The 13,921-nt window shown below is 42.1% G+C and overlaps 1 protein-coding gene across 1 annotated transcript; it reads right to left on the bottom strand.

Annotated features, from left to right (window-relative positions):
• Nucleotides 1–1,429: 1,429 nt before the first annotated feature.
• LOC107228186 lies at nucleotides 1,430–9,790 on the bottom strand. Its single transcript, XM_046746658.1, has 6 exons — nucleotides 9,660–9,790; nucleotides 8,990–9,472; nucleotides 8,295–8,581; nucleotides 3,540–3,898; nucleotides 2,846–3,018; nucleotides 1,430–2,336 (listed from the first exon to the last, which is right to left on the bottom strand). The coding sequence occupies exons 2-6, from the start codon at nucleotides 9,450–9,452 to the stop codon at nucleotides 2,014–2,016; spliced, it is 1,605 nt and encodes a 534-aa protein (XP_046602614.1). The 5' UTR covers nucleotides 9,453–9,472; nucleotides 9,660–9,790; the 3' UTR covers nucleotides 1,430–2,013.
• Between the last annotated feature and the right edge of the window lie 4,131 nt (nucleotides 9,791–13,921).

The raw sequence follows: 13,921 nt of genomic DNA on the forward strand, positions 1-13,921 counted from the left end.
TTAATCACTTTCCGCCTCCGCGTATGAAGTACGAATGTATGTACTACCCACAGACGATTATCGTTATCCTTTCTTCGACAAGCGATACAGTCAAAATAACTCTCTCGCGAGTCCACCTACTAAACGTACGATACACTATCTTTACAGATCGATACCACGTACGAGAGAGTAGCCAAGCATCACCTTGAATAACGGTTCTTATTTGAGTACAATGACTGCATTTTTTCACCGCATATTTAGTCACTGACGATTAAATTACAGCATGGAGTATAAAAAAAAGTTACAATCGAAAAAGAGAGGAGAAAAAAAAACGTAAACGAATGAGTTAAATAAAAAGCAATTAACTAAATTCGTGCCATTGGCTTACTTCGTAAGGCGCGCGAACCGTGCTAAAGGTTAATACCGACTTAATTTGTGGTGTGGTAGAAATTTCCACGGGCACCGTAAGTTTATTTACATCGCTTGCGGTACTGAGATGTCGGTTGATGCTTATGGGACGCGAAAACATAAAGCCGATTAAAAGGTAAGTGTCGATCGTTGCGTTATACTGCAATAATATATCGATATTTTGTTGCTGTTCGTTATTTTTCATATGTTTTTTTCGTTTTACTTCCTTTCATCAATCGTCTACCGAGCAATTATCCAACCTTTAATAAAATGGGCCATGACGGTAATCTCAAACTTCAGCTGCACATGTCCCGCTTGGCTCGTTCGACTTTCTCTATATTTGCGCAGACGGACAACGTTTCTTTAATTACCATAAAGAAAGTGCATATTTGTAACATTACGCTAGTAGAGGGTCACCATTTTTAACAGTAAACGGGGAAGAGGAACTAGAATTGTTGTACAGAGAATCAGGTATAATGATGAGAGATTTGTTTTATCTATAAAATGAGTATTTATTCATAAATAATATAAATATGGCAAATGCATGGCACCAGGTGTAACCTGGCCAATGACATGTACACGATACAATAATTAATGATAATATAAATTATTAAATGTAATTAAAAGCAACCGGTAATGCTAACCAAAACCGTCTCAGAGTTGAGCTATTGCGGGCTAAGGAGAGGAGCTAACGATTGATTAGTCCGTGCCAGCTGATTCTTGAAATTGATTATGCTACGGGATTTAATTATCCGTTGCGTTCTATTTTGATTTGTAGCATCGTCCAGACTGGTCAAACTAGCTAAGTGCTTTTTTTCAGTAATGGGAAATACTCTAATGTCTAAGCTTCGTGTACCGTCAAGAGTTTGAAAGTCGCGTGTTTGTACGTCTTTAAAAATTTGCTGTTACGTATTTACTTTTTTGGTGTAGCTTCTCCAAATCACGTGCAGGTATAGCACATGTTATGCGTCGAATATGATTTTATCATATTTTTATGTACACAATGCACGCTTCGCGATGGAAGTATGATAATCGAGTCTACGTTGAGTACAAGTCGTCATGTTTAGAGGTATTTTTTTTTTTTTTTTCATACGAAGTCTGACAGCAAATGCTGTCTACCCGTTTTAAGTATCCTCAGAATCAAGAAATTTCGTCACTTGCCTGTATATGAGTGTAATATATGCATGCAAGCGTGACTTTCGCGAGTTATAATCGCTATGAAAACTATACATAGAAATGCCTCGAAAAATATAATTGTTTTTTTTTGTACTTAAACATGGATACCGTGATTGAGCATCCGCAGGTATGTGTCTTTGTGATTATTTTGTGGTCTCTAGGTATCGTCTGAGCGTCGTAAAAGTCTCAATTACCGTCATCGTAATTGTCTCGTCTTAAGTCGTACGGTGCGGTCGTCTTAAGTCGTCAAAATAGCGCATTAATAGTCCGATTTAGATAATTAAACGATGCCAAATATAATCATAATTTGATGCACCTACGTCGTTGAACGTGGATGTGACGATTCGCGATATGTAGTTATTTTTCGTCGGGCATTTCAGCTCTGTGATGATTTTTCGATTTATATTAGTGAAATCTTGATGAAGTTTATTTATCGTCGCTTTCTTTGAATTAGTTCTCGGGCTTGTAAGCACTGTAAGCCAGGTCGGAACCTGCGGACCTGCTGGACCAGCCGTGGTGGTCGTGGTGAGAGTCTTCGTACGAGTGGACTGGGTGAGCCACCACTTCGTAGCTGCTGGACTGTTTCTGCCCCAGGAGCTTCTTGAGGGCAATAATTCCGCTGAGAACCAGAGCGATCTTGCTGATGATCAAGGCCTTGAATGCCAACAAGGCAAGAGCGCCGAGAGCGATTGGGATCAAAGCAGCAGCCTTCAGTTTCAACAGCAGAAGGATTGGCAGCAGGGATTTGACGATTTTCTTTTTCTTACCACGAGCTGAAAAAAGTAGAAAAAAAAAAACTTAACAAATGGACGCACCTTAGGAAAGCCCGCTAAGGCATCGTTCATTAAACCCGCGCTTACAGCACAATCAAGCATGAGCCGTAATCTGGGAACGTGTTTGTTAACCGGCTGATGATCTCTAACGATTATTCGGCTCTATCTTGATCGTTGATTGGTGGGAAAATTTACTAAAAATCGTGGCTTCGTTAATAGATTCGACTCGTTTAGTGCCAGTATGATTAATCGGAATCGATATTCAATCACTAACGACCATCGCGTATCGTGCCCCTGATGAGAAAGTCGCGAGACGAAGAAGTGTGTCGATCTCTCTGCAAACTGAGACCTGGATGCATCACATACAGATCTGAGCGAAATTAGCTTCAACTTTGAATAATTTGCTTCCTTAAATTCCCCGTGTACTACAATCACGATGAAAGGGGAACCTCGGAACGAACATAGGTCACGGGAAGTGATTACGGCTGAACGACAAAGGTGGAACTTACCCTCGTCGAATGAGCGAGAAACTTCTTCGGGAACTGAGAGTTCCACGGTATGGCTGGCGAGGAACTTCCCAGCACGTTCTAGTAGGGCTTCGTCGATGGCAGCTTCTTTCGCCTCGGCTTCCTGAGGAAGAGATGCTTCGATGTCGTTCAGAGATCGGCCGGAGTTTGCGCGGCTATAAAACAGATTCGTTCGTCGTTAACGCTGATGGTTAAGTCGCACGTGAACAAATACCAACACAGTCGTTCTATCAATAAAGGAAATATATATACTACGTAGCGTGATACATGATTGTTTGGTAAAATGGTATCGCAAAGATGAATGGATCACGTTTCAATAAAATTTGAACATTAATTCGCACTTTCGTGATTGTTATGTCACTTAGAACTTGATCAAATCGTGAAGGGTGAAACGTGAATATCCAAAGCATCTGTGATCGTTTCGGTACAACGTCAGTCGATAGTTGTTATTTAACAAAGAGTAGATCTTCTGATCGAAAAGTAATATTGGAAGTCGTAGTCGTAGTCGTAGTTGTAGTCATTGTCGTCGTACACTGTAATCCAAGTTTCACTTCACTTTCCGTTTGAGAGAAAAATAAAAAAGGTACTCATTTTCTTTAATTCACCACACGGAATACAGATCCGCGTTTTCACTGTCCATGTCGTGCGTGGGTCTATCAGTCGTTCGTGTCCTTACCTGTCGGCCTTAGCTTCGTCAGTCTGTACAATCCGAAGACCGTCACCGATGACGAGGTCGGCGGATCTAGCGGCACGATCGACGAATCGCAGGGCCTTGAGCTTCAGACAGACCGTCAGGTCTTGGTCGGCACAAGAAGAGTACACTTGAAGAGCATCACCGATAAGTGACCCGGTAGTTTCGGTAACAGCTTCCTGCTGAGATGCCGGGGCGGCGACGGCGAAGGCCAAGAAGCCAGCCGAAAAGACAGTCAAGAGTTTGAACATCGCGAGTATTTGACAAAGTCGTTTATCGAATCGAATCGAATCTGATCGAGAGGATGCTCTTTTGCTCCTGACCTTCTCGTCACGGTGTTTGTATCAATACTGCTAAAAGGGGGCCGGCAGCTTGCTTTTATCCTCCTCGCTAAAGGGGTCTCGGTACGTTTTTGAAATTTTGATGGCCCCCACCTTTGGCACAGGCTATTGGTTCTTTACGAGGTTCGGCTCTTCCTCATTCCTACATTCATGTTTGCCAACAGCAAATGTGTGTGAGTCGACTTCGCTGTGAACACCACGGGCGTGGATGTGTGTCGCCTGTCTTATTTATGTGAGCAGAACTCATTCTCGTGCGTGAGTATGCCGGGCCCGCCGCAGCGTCTCTTGTCGCCGATTCCCGAGCCGGGGGCCCCGTCTTCGGTTAGCAGTACCTCACGTATACGAACAACACAGTTTTCAAGGAAGCTCACGGTAGTCCATCTATCGCCTCGTATATACGATAGCTGACAAGGTCATAAATATTCAAAGGTAGGTTTCATTCGCAGATGGACCCAGCTGGCCAATAGCTAGAGTATCAACACCATGTATGTCACGTTCAATCTGAAAAGAATCGCTCAATCGCCACGTGGTCCACTCTTCATTCTCGTTGAAGCTCAAGCAAAATCAGTTGTTTTTTACCAACTTTCATTTCTTAAGCATAGCATACTGTTCTTTCCGTAACTAGATTTTTTTCATGGTCAAGAAATAATCAGTCACTTTCATTTACGAAACGACCAGTAGTCATAAGTGTCGCCGATAAATGGCCGCTATCTTCAAAAACTACTGTAGTACGAGAATCTACATCAAATCAATCTCGGAGAAATTTCCGGATAACCATCTGATAAAATAATAAAAAAACGTTAAAGAGAACTTTCTTTTCGTATAAAAAAGCTATTTCGACAACCGTGAAAGGAGGTACCCAATGTTTTGAGAAAATTCTTGTTGAATATTACCTTATCACTGTTCCTATAATGATATTATATGAAATTCAATTTTTTCTTTAAATAGTGAGGTAAAACGACGGTGTGCTCGAGGTCCGTAATCAACCGACATCTGAACTTTCAATGCAAAAATTTAATCTGAGGCGGTGTGTTGTGAATCATTCACACGGGCAAAAATAATTTTTGACCTTGAATAGTGAACGGTGAGGAATTCAGCTGCCGGCTCTGAATACGTTAAAGTATAGGGAGTAGGCCGTACATCAGGACATGTATATTGGCGTGTATGCAGAGTTATTTTGTAATTTTTTATTTTTTTCTTTTTTTTTTTTTCTTTTTGTAAAATTTTGCGGCTCTCGAATACTGAGACCTGATTATGAACAGGTAGAAGGGTTTGATCATCAAATTTCTCGCGCAAAGAATTTAGGTTCTTCCTAACGAGATGGTTTCCATTAACTTGAAATGGTAGCTAACTGCTGATGTCAAACACGTGGCGAGTACCACAAGCATTCGGCTTTTTCTTTCGTACACGAGACCTAGATCATATGTCACTTTGTGTGATGCTATCTTTAAGAATACGCGCAAAATAGAAATCTTATTGATTTTAACACATGAATTAAGGAAGAATTAATTTATTCCATAGGCTTTCGGAAAGTTTAACGGTTTTTTTCTAACTGGAATGTGCAAGCGATTGAAGATCGTGTGTATTGGGCTCGCGCCAAACCTCCATGGTGCCACTCCTCCCGCTGACCCCGAAAACCTACCGCCTAGAAAAGCAAGAGAGAAGAAGAAGAAGAAGAAAGGAAAAAAATATCGGAAAAGGCTACTTTTATACGATGGTTTATTCGGAGCTCGTATCGAACCATCGCCAAGGTAACAACGTGCCCCACGTATTATAGGACAAAGACAGACAAGATCGTCCCAGCCTTCCTGAACGAGCAATAGCAATCACTGCTAAATGTCAAAGTCAAAGTCAAACTCCGGCGTTCACACACATAGAAAGATCAGCCTTCGACAACTTTCACCTGGAACGCGAAAGCCATACCGGCATCGAGCGAAGAGCTCGCGCACAGAGTTTTCTTATTACCGATAAATGTACCGGTCGTTTCCGATCCTTTGCAGGACGGCTCGAACCCACTCCGGGTTTGCAAGAGTAATAAGGACCGATCTGCTAACCACTGAGTCTACACTCTGGTCCCAAGTCAACTCCTCGCTACAGAGGGAACACTTTCTTCTTTTCATCGGCGGCGAGAGTGAACCCGCAGAAGATTGAGGTCAGGTCAAGGCTCCCTCGAGGCACAGGCTCCCACGCGGCAGGCCTATATTCCTTCTTCGGTCTGCTGCGCAGCTTCGGTCCTGACGTAGTCATGGGAACCTGGTCAAGCTCACGACTGAAACTCTATCGAGTCTGGCAGCGTCTCCAAATACTTCGAAAGTGCCAACGGACTCTAGTGGTCAGTGCGTAATGATACAATTTTTGGCGTTTACCAATGCATACGAAACCATCGAGGGAGTTTTTTTTGTTTTGATTTCTGTTGGTACCAAGGACTTACTGGATTGGAAGGAATCTTCACAATTCCTGAACTCAGGCATCCCGGAACTTGACGCAAATAAAAATTTGAGGTTACATATCAAGTCAGTCACCGATCACTGTCTGGGGACTCGAAGTTATCCTGAACTGACTGTAGAGTATGACACGATATCTTTTTCTCTGGCGTAGAGAGTGTTAGACGCACCGCAGAAAGGATGCTGCCCGGACGGCCTGGTTTACTTATTCGGGTAGCGAGCGCGTCACGCGTGCAAGTGCGTAAGGTGCGTGTGTGCGGTGCAGAGAACCGACCCAACACCATGTGCGACGGTCGCGTCGGCCGGTTGCCGTACGCAAGGAATAGGAAATGCGATGCTCCCGACTCTCGTGCAGTGAGTACACAGCGGTCAAAACTGGGGTCAACCAAGGCGTTTGTGCATCCGGTTTCACATCACCATCCTCCTGCATCGACTTCCAGGCGTCGTTAACGTCCAACACCAACTCACACACAACTGGATACACTTACAATTAGAGATATACCTACGAGTTGAGTAAGTAAACGAGGAGTCCATGCTTGGGCCCGGGTGACGCGGACGAGACACTTGCTGGTAATGGTGGGATTCCTTTTCTCCCATACATGCCGAGAGTCTTTCTTCCAAAAGACATTTGAGCCACCCAACAGGCACGATCTAATCTCTTGTGGTTTTTCTACGCTTAAATTATGCCTACAGACGCGGTACAGAGCCGTGGCTAACAGAAGTGGAAAGACTTGTTTGAGATGCGACACGCGCATATAATATATATAATACCTACGCGTGTATATATATATGTGCTGAAGATTAGAACATGTGAAAACGGAAACCGGCTGTGTCAGTCCCTTGGCTTGTGACCTACTTAAAACGCAACTGACAGTATCCGATCAATCTTTTAATGTGGATATACCCTGCAATGCAGATTCATGTACATGTTCAATGAGCACTGAATTGCAAGTTCTCGATTAGCTTATAGAAACGTCTCGATATCGCTTCTAGATGTATGTCTACTAGGTGCGCACCAATAACCCAGATCGAACGCGTTGGCGACGATTCAGCCAAGCTTGGACGGGAATATAAATTCAAAACCTGACTTCCAGTTACATTTACTTGTGTATATCTGTGGGTATCTGTCCAGCATAAGTTGTTTTCTTCGTTCCGTTGAACGAGGATGTCTGAGATCTACATCTTTACATGCCACAGTAGGTATAGACTAGTTATTTCTTTAATTGGCGTTTATTTTACTTTTTTTTCTCTTCTTTCTTTGCTCTTGCTCTATTATTAGTTGAATGCATTTGTCCTGATGCAAGAACGAAAGGTACAACGTTACGAAGATACACAGATACATTTACAAAATTCTTCAATTTATTAAACATCTACATCGTGTGTGTGTATATCTATATACATATCCATATACGTATAATTAGACGGTCATAGTTATAAATTAATTAATTAATCATAATTAAATACTGAAGGCGTTTGAGCATAAGAGTAGTTTCAACGAATAAAACAACAATGATTAAATACAAATATAGAATATGTCAACGGAGCAGCAAGAGAAACGCGAGAGAAATTCATGAGAGTAACGTTGAATCACAGTGCTTGAAAAAGCACAATTTACGATAATGATAATGAAATATGCACAAGTATCAAAAGAACATAGAAAATGCTGAAATGACGAGTGAAGTAAATCTATAAAAGAACGAATGAGTAAATATTTATTGCTATGTGCGAAAGTATGAGATAACAAAAGTGAAGGTAATATAAGGTCTTTTTCATAACGTTTATGGATGAAAGTCTTATGATCATTTGAGTGAGAATAGTCTCTAATATAGTCGATAGAGTATTTCCAGCGAAGGATAATTAACCTCGCATTTTACACTTGCGTGTCGAGAACGAGGAATGTACCGTCTTCTTCTTCTTCAGGCACGAAGAATTTCGGAAACTTTATGAATGGTCTAGGCGGAATGCGGCTTGTACGCTGAGTAGGCGATGTCATGGCTCGATCTTGCCCACCCACTGGAACCATGACCTCCAGCTACTTGCACAACTTCGTGGCCACCGCCATCACCGCTGCCGGAGACAAGCTTCTTCAGGCCAATAATGGATGCAAGAACGAGGGCGAGTTTACTGACAATTAAAGCCTTTCCGGCAAGTAAAGCTAGAGCACCTAGAGCCAATGGTATCAGCGTGCCGCCGATGAGCAAGGGGATGGCCAACAGTTCACCCATCTTCTTCTTCTTACGACCTTCATAATATGAAAAATGAATCATCAGCGAGGTTTAACGCAGAAGTGATTAATTGCCTCACCCAATGGCAATCAATTATACCTAACATCCGAACAATCTGGGCCTCCGTGTGATCATATTATATTGTGTTTTCCGTTAGCGTCTATTGTCAACGGGTGATAAATGACTTCAATGGCTATCGTTTTTTATCCTTTACAGATGATCAAGAATGGTTTGCTTATGGTCAGTAGCGTTTTGTGTTCTAAATATCGTGATATTATGCCAGATTCTAGAATACAGTTACTAAAATTACTTTCATGGTGTGTCAAATTCTTAAGACCTAAAATTGAAACCATGAAATAAAAATAAAATCGTTGATTATTCGATTGCTTAAGCCAATGCTAAGCTAGTCATCCTCTCCCACTCACCCTCCTCTGTAAAGCTCCTCTGGAGCTCATCGATGTTCGGTAACTTTAGCTTGAGGGTGTGGCTTCGGAAGAAGTTTACAACCTTGTCGAGGATTATGGAATTGAGGGCATCTTCTTTCTCCTCAAGTGCTCTGGGAAGATCTGCTTCAATTTCCCGTTCGGATTTCGTCAACGGCTCAGCGTCCAATCCGTTGTCTTTAGTCAAAGTGATGCCGTCTGACAGATTAATGTCCAAGCTCCTGGAGATTCTATCCATTGCACCGATCAGCTTCAGTTTGAGGCAAGAGCTGAGGTCAGCCGAGGAGCACTCCTTGTATATTTGGTACACATATTGAATGTCACCGAATACGCCGTTTGAAGATCTCCCTGAATCTTCGATCGAGTTGCCATCCAGTTCTGGTGATCGTGCTGATGCTATCGCGATGAAGAGAGCGAGGACGACGTAGCGCGGAAAGTGCCCCATGCTTGACGATGAGCGATAACCTGAAGAATAAGAAATTTTGGGGTATATTATCGCTATACTCACCTGACACTCACGTCAGTGGGAGATGAACATAAAAAATGGTCACTGCGGTCTTGGTAATTGAAGAAATATATAATATCGATTTCACTAATTCACTATGGGGGCAAATAAAACCTCCCCTAATTTCAAACGAAATACTGGTTGTACCTTTTTTCTAGTGGCCGGGGTGCTTGAGAAACGTGATAAAAAAACTACCGACTCCGACAAAGTTCAAATAGCCTGAAATTTGAAAAGACGACACTGGCAAGATGCGTTCTTCGGAGCACTAGTAAGACTGTACGTAACACGAGCCCAGCCCTAGCTCTATATATCTGTCCGAGTGTACCACCGTGGCAGTACCTGGAATGCCTCCCACTCCAGATCCTGTCTTAGAGATGCCTGTGGAGTATTTTCAGAGAGCGAGCAATGAGTTTATATTTCAACAACAACCACCGGAGCGAGGCAAGACGGGTGTCGATCTGTCCCTACCATTATGTATCCCCCGTCGCCCCCCTGGACCTGCGTGAGCCACGCAGGTGAGTCGTTGCCAGGATCATGGCGGACCGGCCAAGCAGCCAGGCAGCCAGACCAGATTTTATTCCAGTGTTCTTTTTACCGAGTACCTTTTTTCCCGCAATGCCTTTCTTCGTGGTACCCCCAGCCCGCCAGCCGGTCATCCAGCAAGCGTAGCAACCCGATGTCCAGATCCACGAGGACCTCTAGATGACGGTAAAACAACTGGGTCACACCAAGTGAAAACCGCAAAGCTAAACGTGGCGCAATGCGTCTCGTACATAAAATTGCTGCGGAATCGGTCAGCCAGCTCGGAATACCCGTGCGTGGTCATGCAGCGCCGATTCGCGGTGATTAATGTTTGTTCTAACAGCGTACAGTAAACTCACATATGCATTACAGGCATGGTATCGAGGTGGTCATACAGGTAGGAATTTCAAGCTGATCACAAAAGCGGAAAAGATGGTCGGATAGACCAAGGTTGGGTCGCGTCTTATATGATGTCGGTCAATTATCGTTCGAACGAACGAACGAACAAAAGTACGCACGAAGAGGGGAAAGAAATGGAAGTATAATTGACCGGAACACGTTGCGTTGAGCTTCGCGTCCTTAATTCCGTCCATCGTCAGTGGTTTTACTCCTTAAAAGAGCGCTAATTGTCCTTAACAAGTATCGTGTGCCGTTCATACAATTTCCACGATTACATTATTCGCACTTCGGTGGGTACGTCGAAGAACGGCGCACTTGAACTACTTAACCAATCGCTGATTACCACCAGTTCCGTCTCTTATTTCATTTATTTTTTTCTCCGTTCGTCTTCCTACCTCCTCTGGGCCCTTCCGCGCAGAACATCGCCAGCTACCTTTTTCTTGCCCTTAACCGGTATCGTGGTTATATAGCCACTCTCCACTCGGCCCTCGAATACCAGTGGCGAGTCCTGACTCTATACAGCCTCTGGCATTCTCGGTCCAAGTTACACTATGGAATGTACGTTATCCGGTCACAGTCTGGGGCCGAACCCGAACGTGAACGCTCTCGTCGGCTACCTTGGCCTTGTCGCCTTCCTCGCACCTTCTTCCTCTTTCTTGTTTACTCGCCGATTCTCAGTCCTCTGCCTCTTTCTGATGCTTTCATCTATTCATGCGTAACTCGAAAGACCAAACACCCAATACACGAGACAAGTTTTTGGGGCGAGGCTGACGACAAAAAACAAAGTATACTGTCGCGAGCATGTATACAAACTGGCATATTTTATACATAGAGAGCAAATTTTCTCGAAAGAACAGAATTATTTATGATCATATGTTCTCGAATACTGTTCGGTTCGACATTTTTTAACTCAAACAGACACCGAAAGTTACGAAATGTTAGGTACGATGCTTGTGATGTTTTCTGGGAGAACTGGGAGCTGCCGTAAGCATTGCTGCTGCTTTAACTGTCCATTTTACCGTTGTGCAATTCGGATCAAACGTGACAAAAATTGCAATAGAGCCTGCTCTATTCGGCACTAGTCTGTAAACTGCGATCAAAATTCAGAAATTTGAATAAACGGTTAGCTAGTATTGAGCACATCGTGTTTATGGCAGTTATGGCTAAAGTTCATCTCCTTTAGAGATAGTGAGGTTGTGTGTTGGAAAGAAAAAGTACAACGCCGAAAGAACAGCATGGTAATGCTTAATTGAAGCACTTGTAAGAGATGAGCGTAAAAACGTGCGTCGAAAATTCGAATGTCATTTCTGGTATGTCTAAAGAGCGCGGAGTTATGCAACTTTCTTTTTGTACTGGATTAATAATTGCCTATGTACTATATACTACATTGTAGTAGCGTTCATCATTCAGAAAACCGGAAATGCCTAGCAGAGAAAACGCAAATCTTGTAGGACAGACAAATAAGCAACCTCTTTACTTTGATTGCCGAATGTAGCAGAGGTCATTCCGCTTCTAATGGTCACGTGTTTCGTATTGTGGTTGATTTGATGAAACTACATTTCTCTTGAAAATCAACAACTTAGATGGTGATTCAAATTATTAGAATTCTGTATATAATTACAAGACGCGTGGTAGACTGGGCAACCTTGAATGAGACCAAGGCCGTTCGGCATGAAAAGACCGCGAAATGGCCGGCGATATCCCTCTGGCATAGTGCATTTTTTCCATAAAGTTTCTAATTGCGTGACCCATACACAGAGAGGAAGTTACTTGCATTAATAAAAGAATAATAATAACTTTATTACCCTTTTGCGTGATTCGAAAGACATTTAAATATTTCGTTCTTATTAGTCTCCCGCTATAGTTGTACTCATGCGTAATTGCTCGGTTTGGTGCGAATAGAGAATTGTTTTAAGATACATCCTATCTGGTGTTGCATATAACGTTATTATATCTCTGGCCCAATTTGCATAAGACTTGCGCTACTTATGCAGCATCTATGGTGTCAGCGCATGCGTACAATGGTTACGTCACTATGGATATTGCGAATATCTGACAATTTTTGTAGAAAAATCGTCTAAATCCAGACAACCTCCAGATAATTTGAGTCTCATACTCTATGGAACCACCTTTTAAATCATCAACAACTGCCGTGCCTAATAATGTTGCTTGAGACATTGCAGTTACCATATGCACGCATCCACGATCAATGCGTGATTCATAAATATAGGGGGGGGGGGGAGTGGTTCAGAAGTAAGATACCGTTATCTGGGGAACCTCAAATGCGATGCTAAGGACCGGTAAAGAAACGAAGAATCGTTCTAATCTTTCACGAATTATCGTGCGCACCATGTGCGCCAGATTAAACGCACGCGTATTATCATCGCATTTCATCGCAATGCATCTGTCTTAATTATTAGAACTTGAAAACTACTGTGTTTATCGTAAAACGAGAGATTGAGAATTTTCATTGGAAATTGCTCTAAAATAGAAAGTCATTAACGCCCTTACGTGAACACAGGCTAAAATCAAACTGATTGAATAAAGTGAATAAAAAATTGTATTCATGTTAAGATTCTGTGTAGCCATACATAGCTTGCGCTTTAAAGAATGATCTGAGCTCCGGAAGTGAAAAGAAGTTGAATAATTCCCGCTGCTCCGCATCACCCGGTTCTCCCTTAATACTGATTCCTGATCCACATGGATTCAATATAATCTGATGCAAAGAATTACTAAGGTGCATGCTATTTGGATGGATGGCAGTTGGGACACTAACAAGGTTCCGAAGTGACTTCACATAGAACTTCAGAAAATATGCTCAACTTTGTCCATGTAGAGCCATAAGACGACGATTTCAAAGATGATGGGGTACAAACCCTGACCGATAGTTGTAACGCATTGATATATGCGTTCCGTTCCTGGCTTATAACTACTCTTGACTAGGTGCGTTTTGTGTTTACGATGTTTATTTTGAAAATATAAATACACAGGATGAATGGAAATGTCAGTCTAAGTCGTAAGTTACAAGCAGAAAAACGATCGTTTGAAAAATCTTTCGCAATGTCAATTTTACCAATAATTATGAACCCCAATAAAACAACATATGTAGTATATAATTGAAATAATTCTGAACAAATTCGAATAACACAAGCTAATAATAATAACAATATGAGGAAACCATTTATAATTCGAAAGATCAAAATGCCAAGGCTCTCGTGTTTTTTTTATTTTATTTTAATGTATTGGATTGATTTCGCTCGCTGACCAGATAACCATAATTTTTGTGGAACACATTCAAGAAATCTTGCATTATATTGTGGTCATAACGTACAAACGTAATCATTCTACTGATAGAACCTTTTTTTCAAAACTGTTGATGTCCTAGCGCATGTTATTAGAATTTGCTCCAAATCATGTCTATTATATAGTAAGAATGTTATTCTTAAAAATAAATATAGTATAAATAAAACACGAAGTAAAAATATTAT

This window comes from Neodiprion lecontei, chromosome 1 (genome assembly GCF_021901455.1).
Source record: "Neodiprion lecontei isolate iyNeoLeco1 chromosome 1, iyNeoLeco1.1, whole genome shotgun sequence".
Taxonomy (NCBI): Eukaryota; Metazoa; Arthropoda; class Insecta; order Hymenoptera; family Diprionidae; genus Neodiprion; species Neodiprion lecontei.

What these genes read in the sequence shown, in the direction of transcription:
- LOC107228186 (XM_046746658.1), bottom strand. Translation starts at nt 9,452, where the DNA reads ATGGGGCACTTTCCGCGCTACGTCGTCCTCGCTCTCTTCATCGCGATA. An exon ending in GAGGAGCTTTACAGAGGAGG is followed by an intron (nt 8,582 to 8,989) that starts GTGAGTGGGAGA and finishes CATATTATGAAG; the next exon opens with GTCGTAAGAAGAAGAAGATG. An exon ending in GACGAAGCTAAGGCCGACAG is followed by an intron (nt 3,019 to 3,539) that starts GTAAGGACACGA and finishes TCTGTTTTATAG; the next exon opens with CCGCGCAAACTCCGGCCGAT.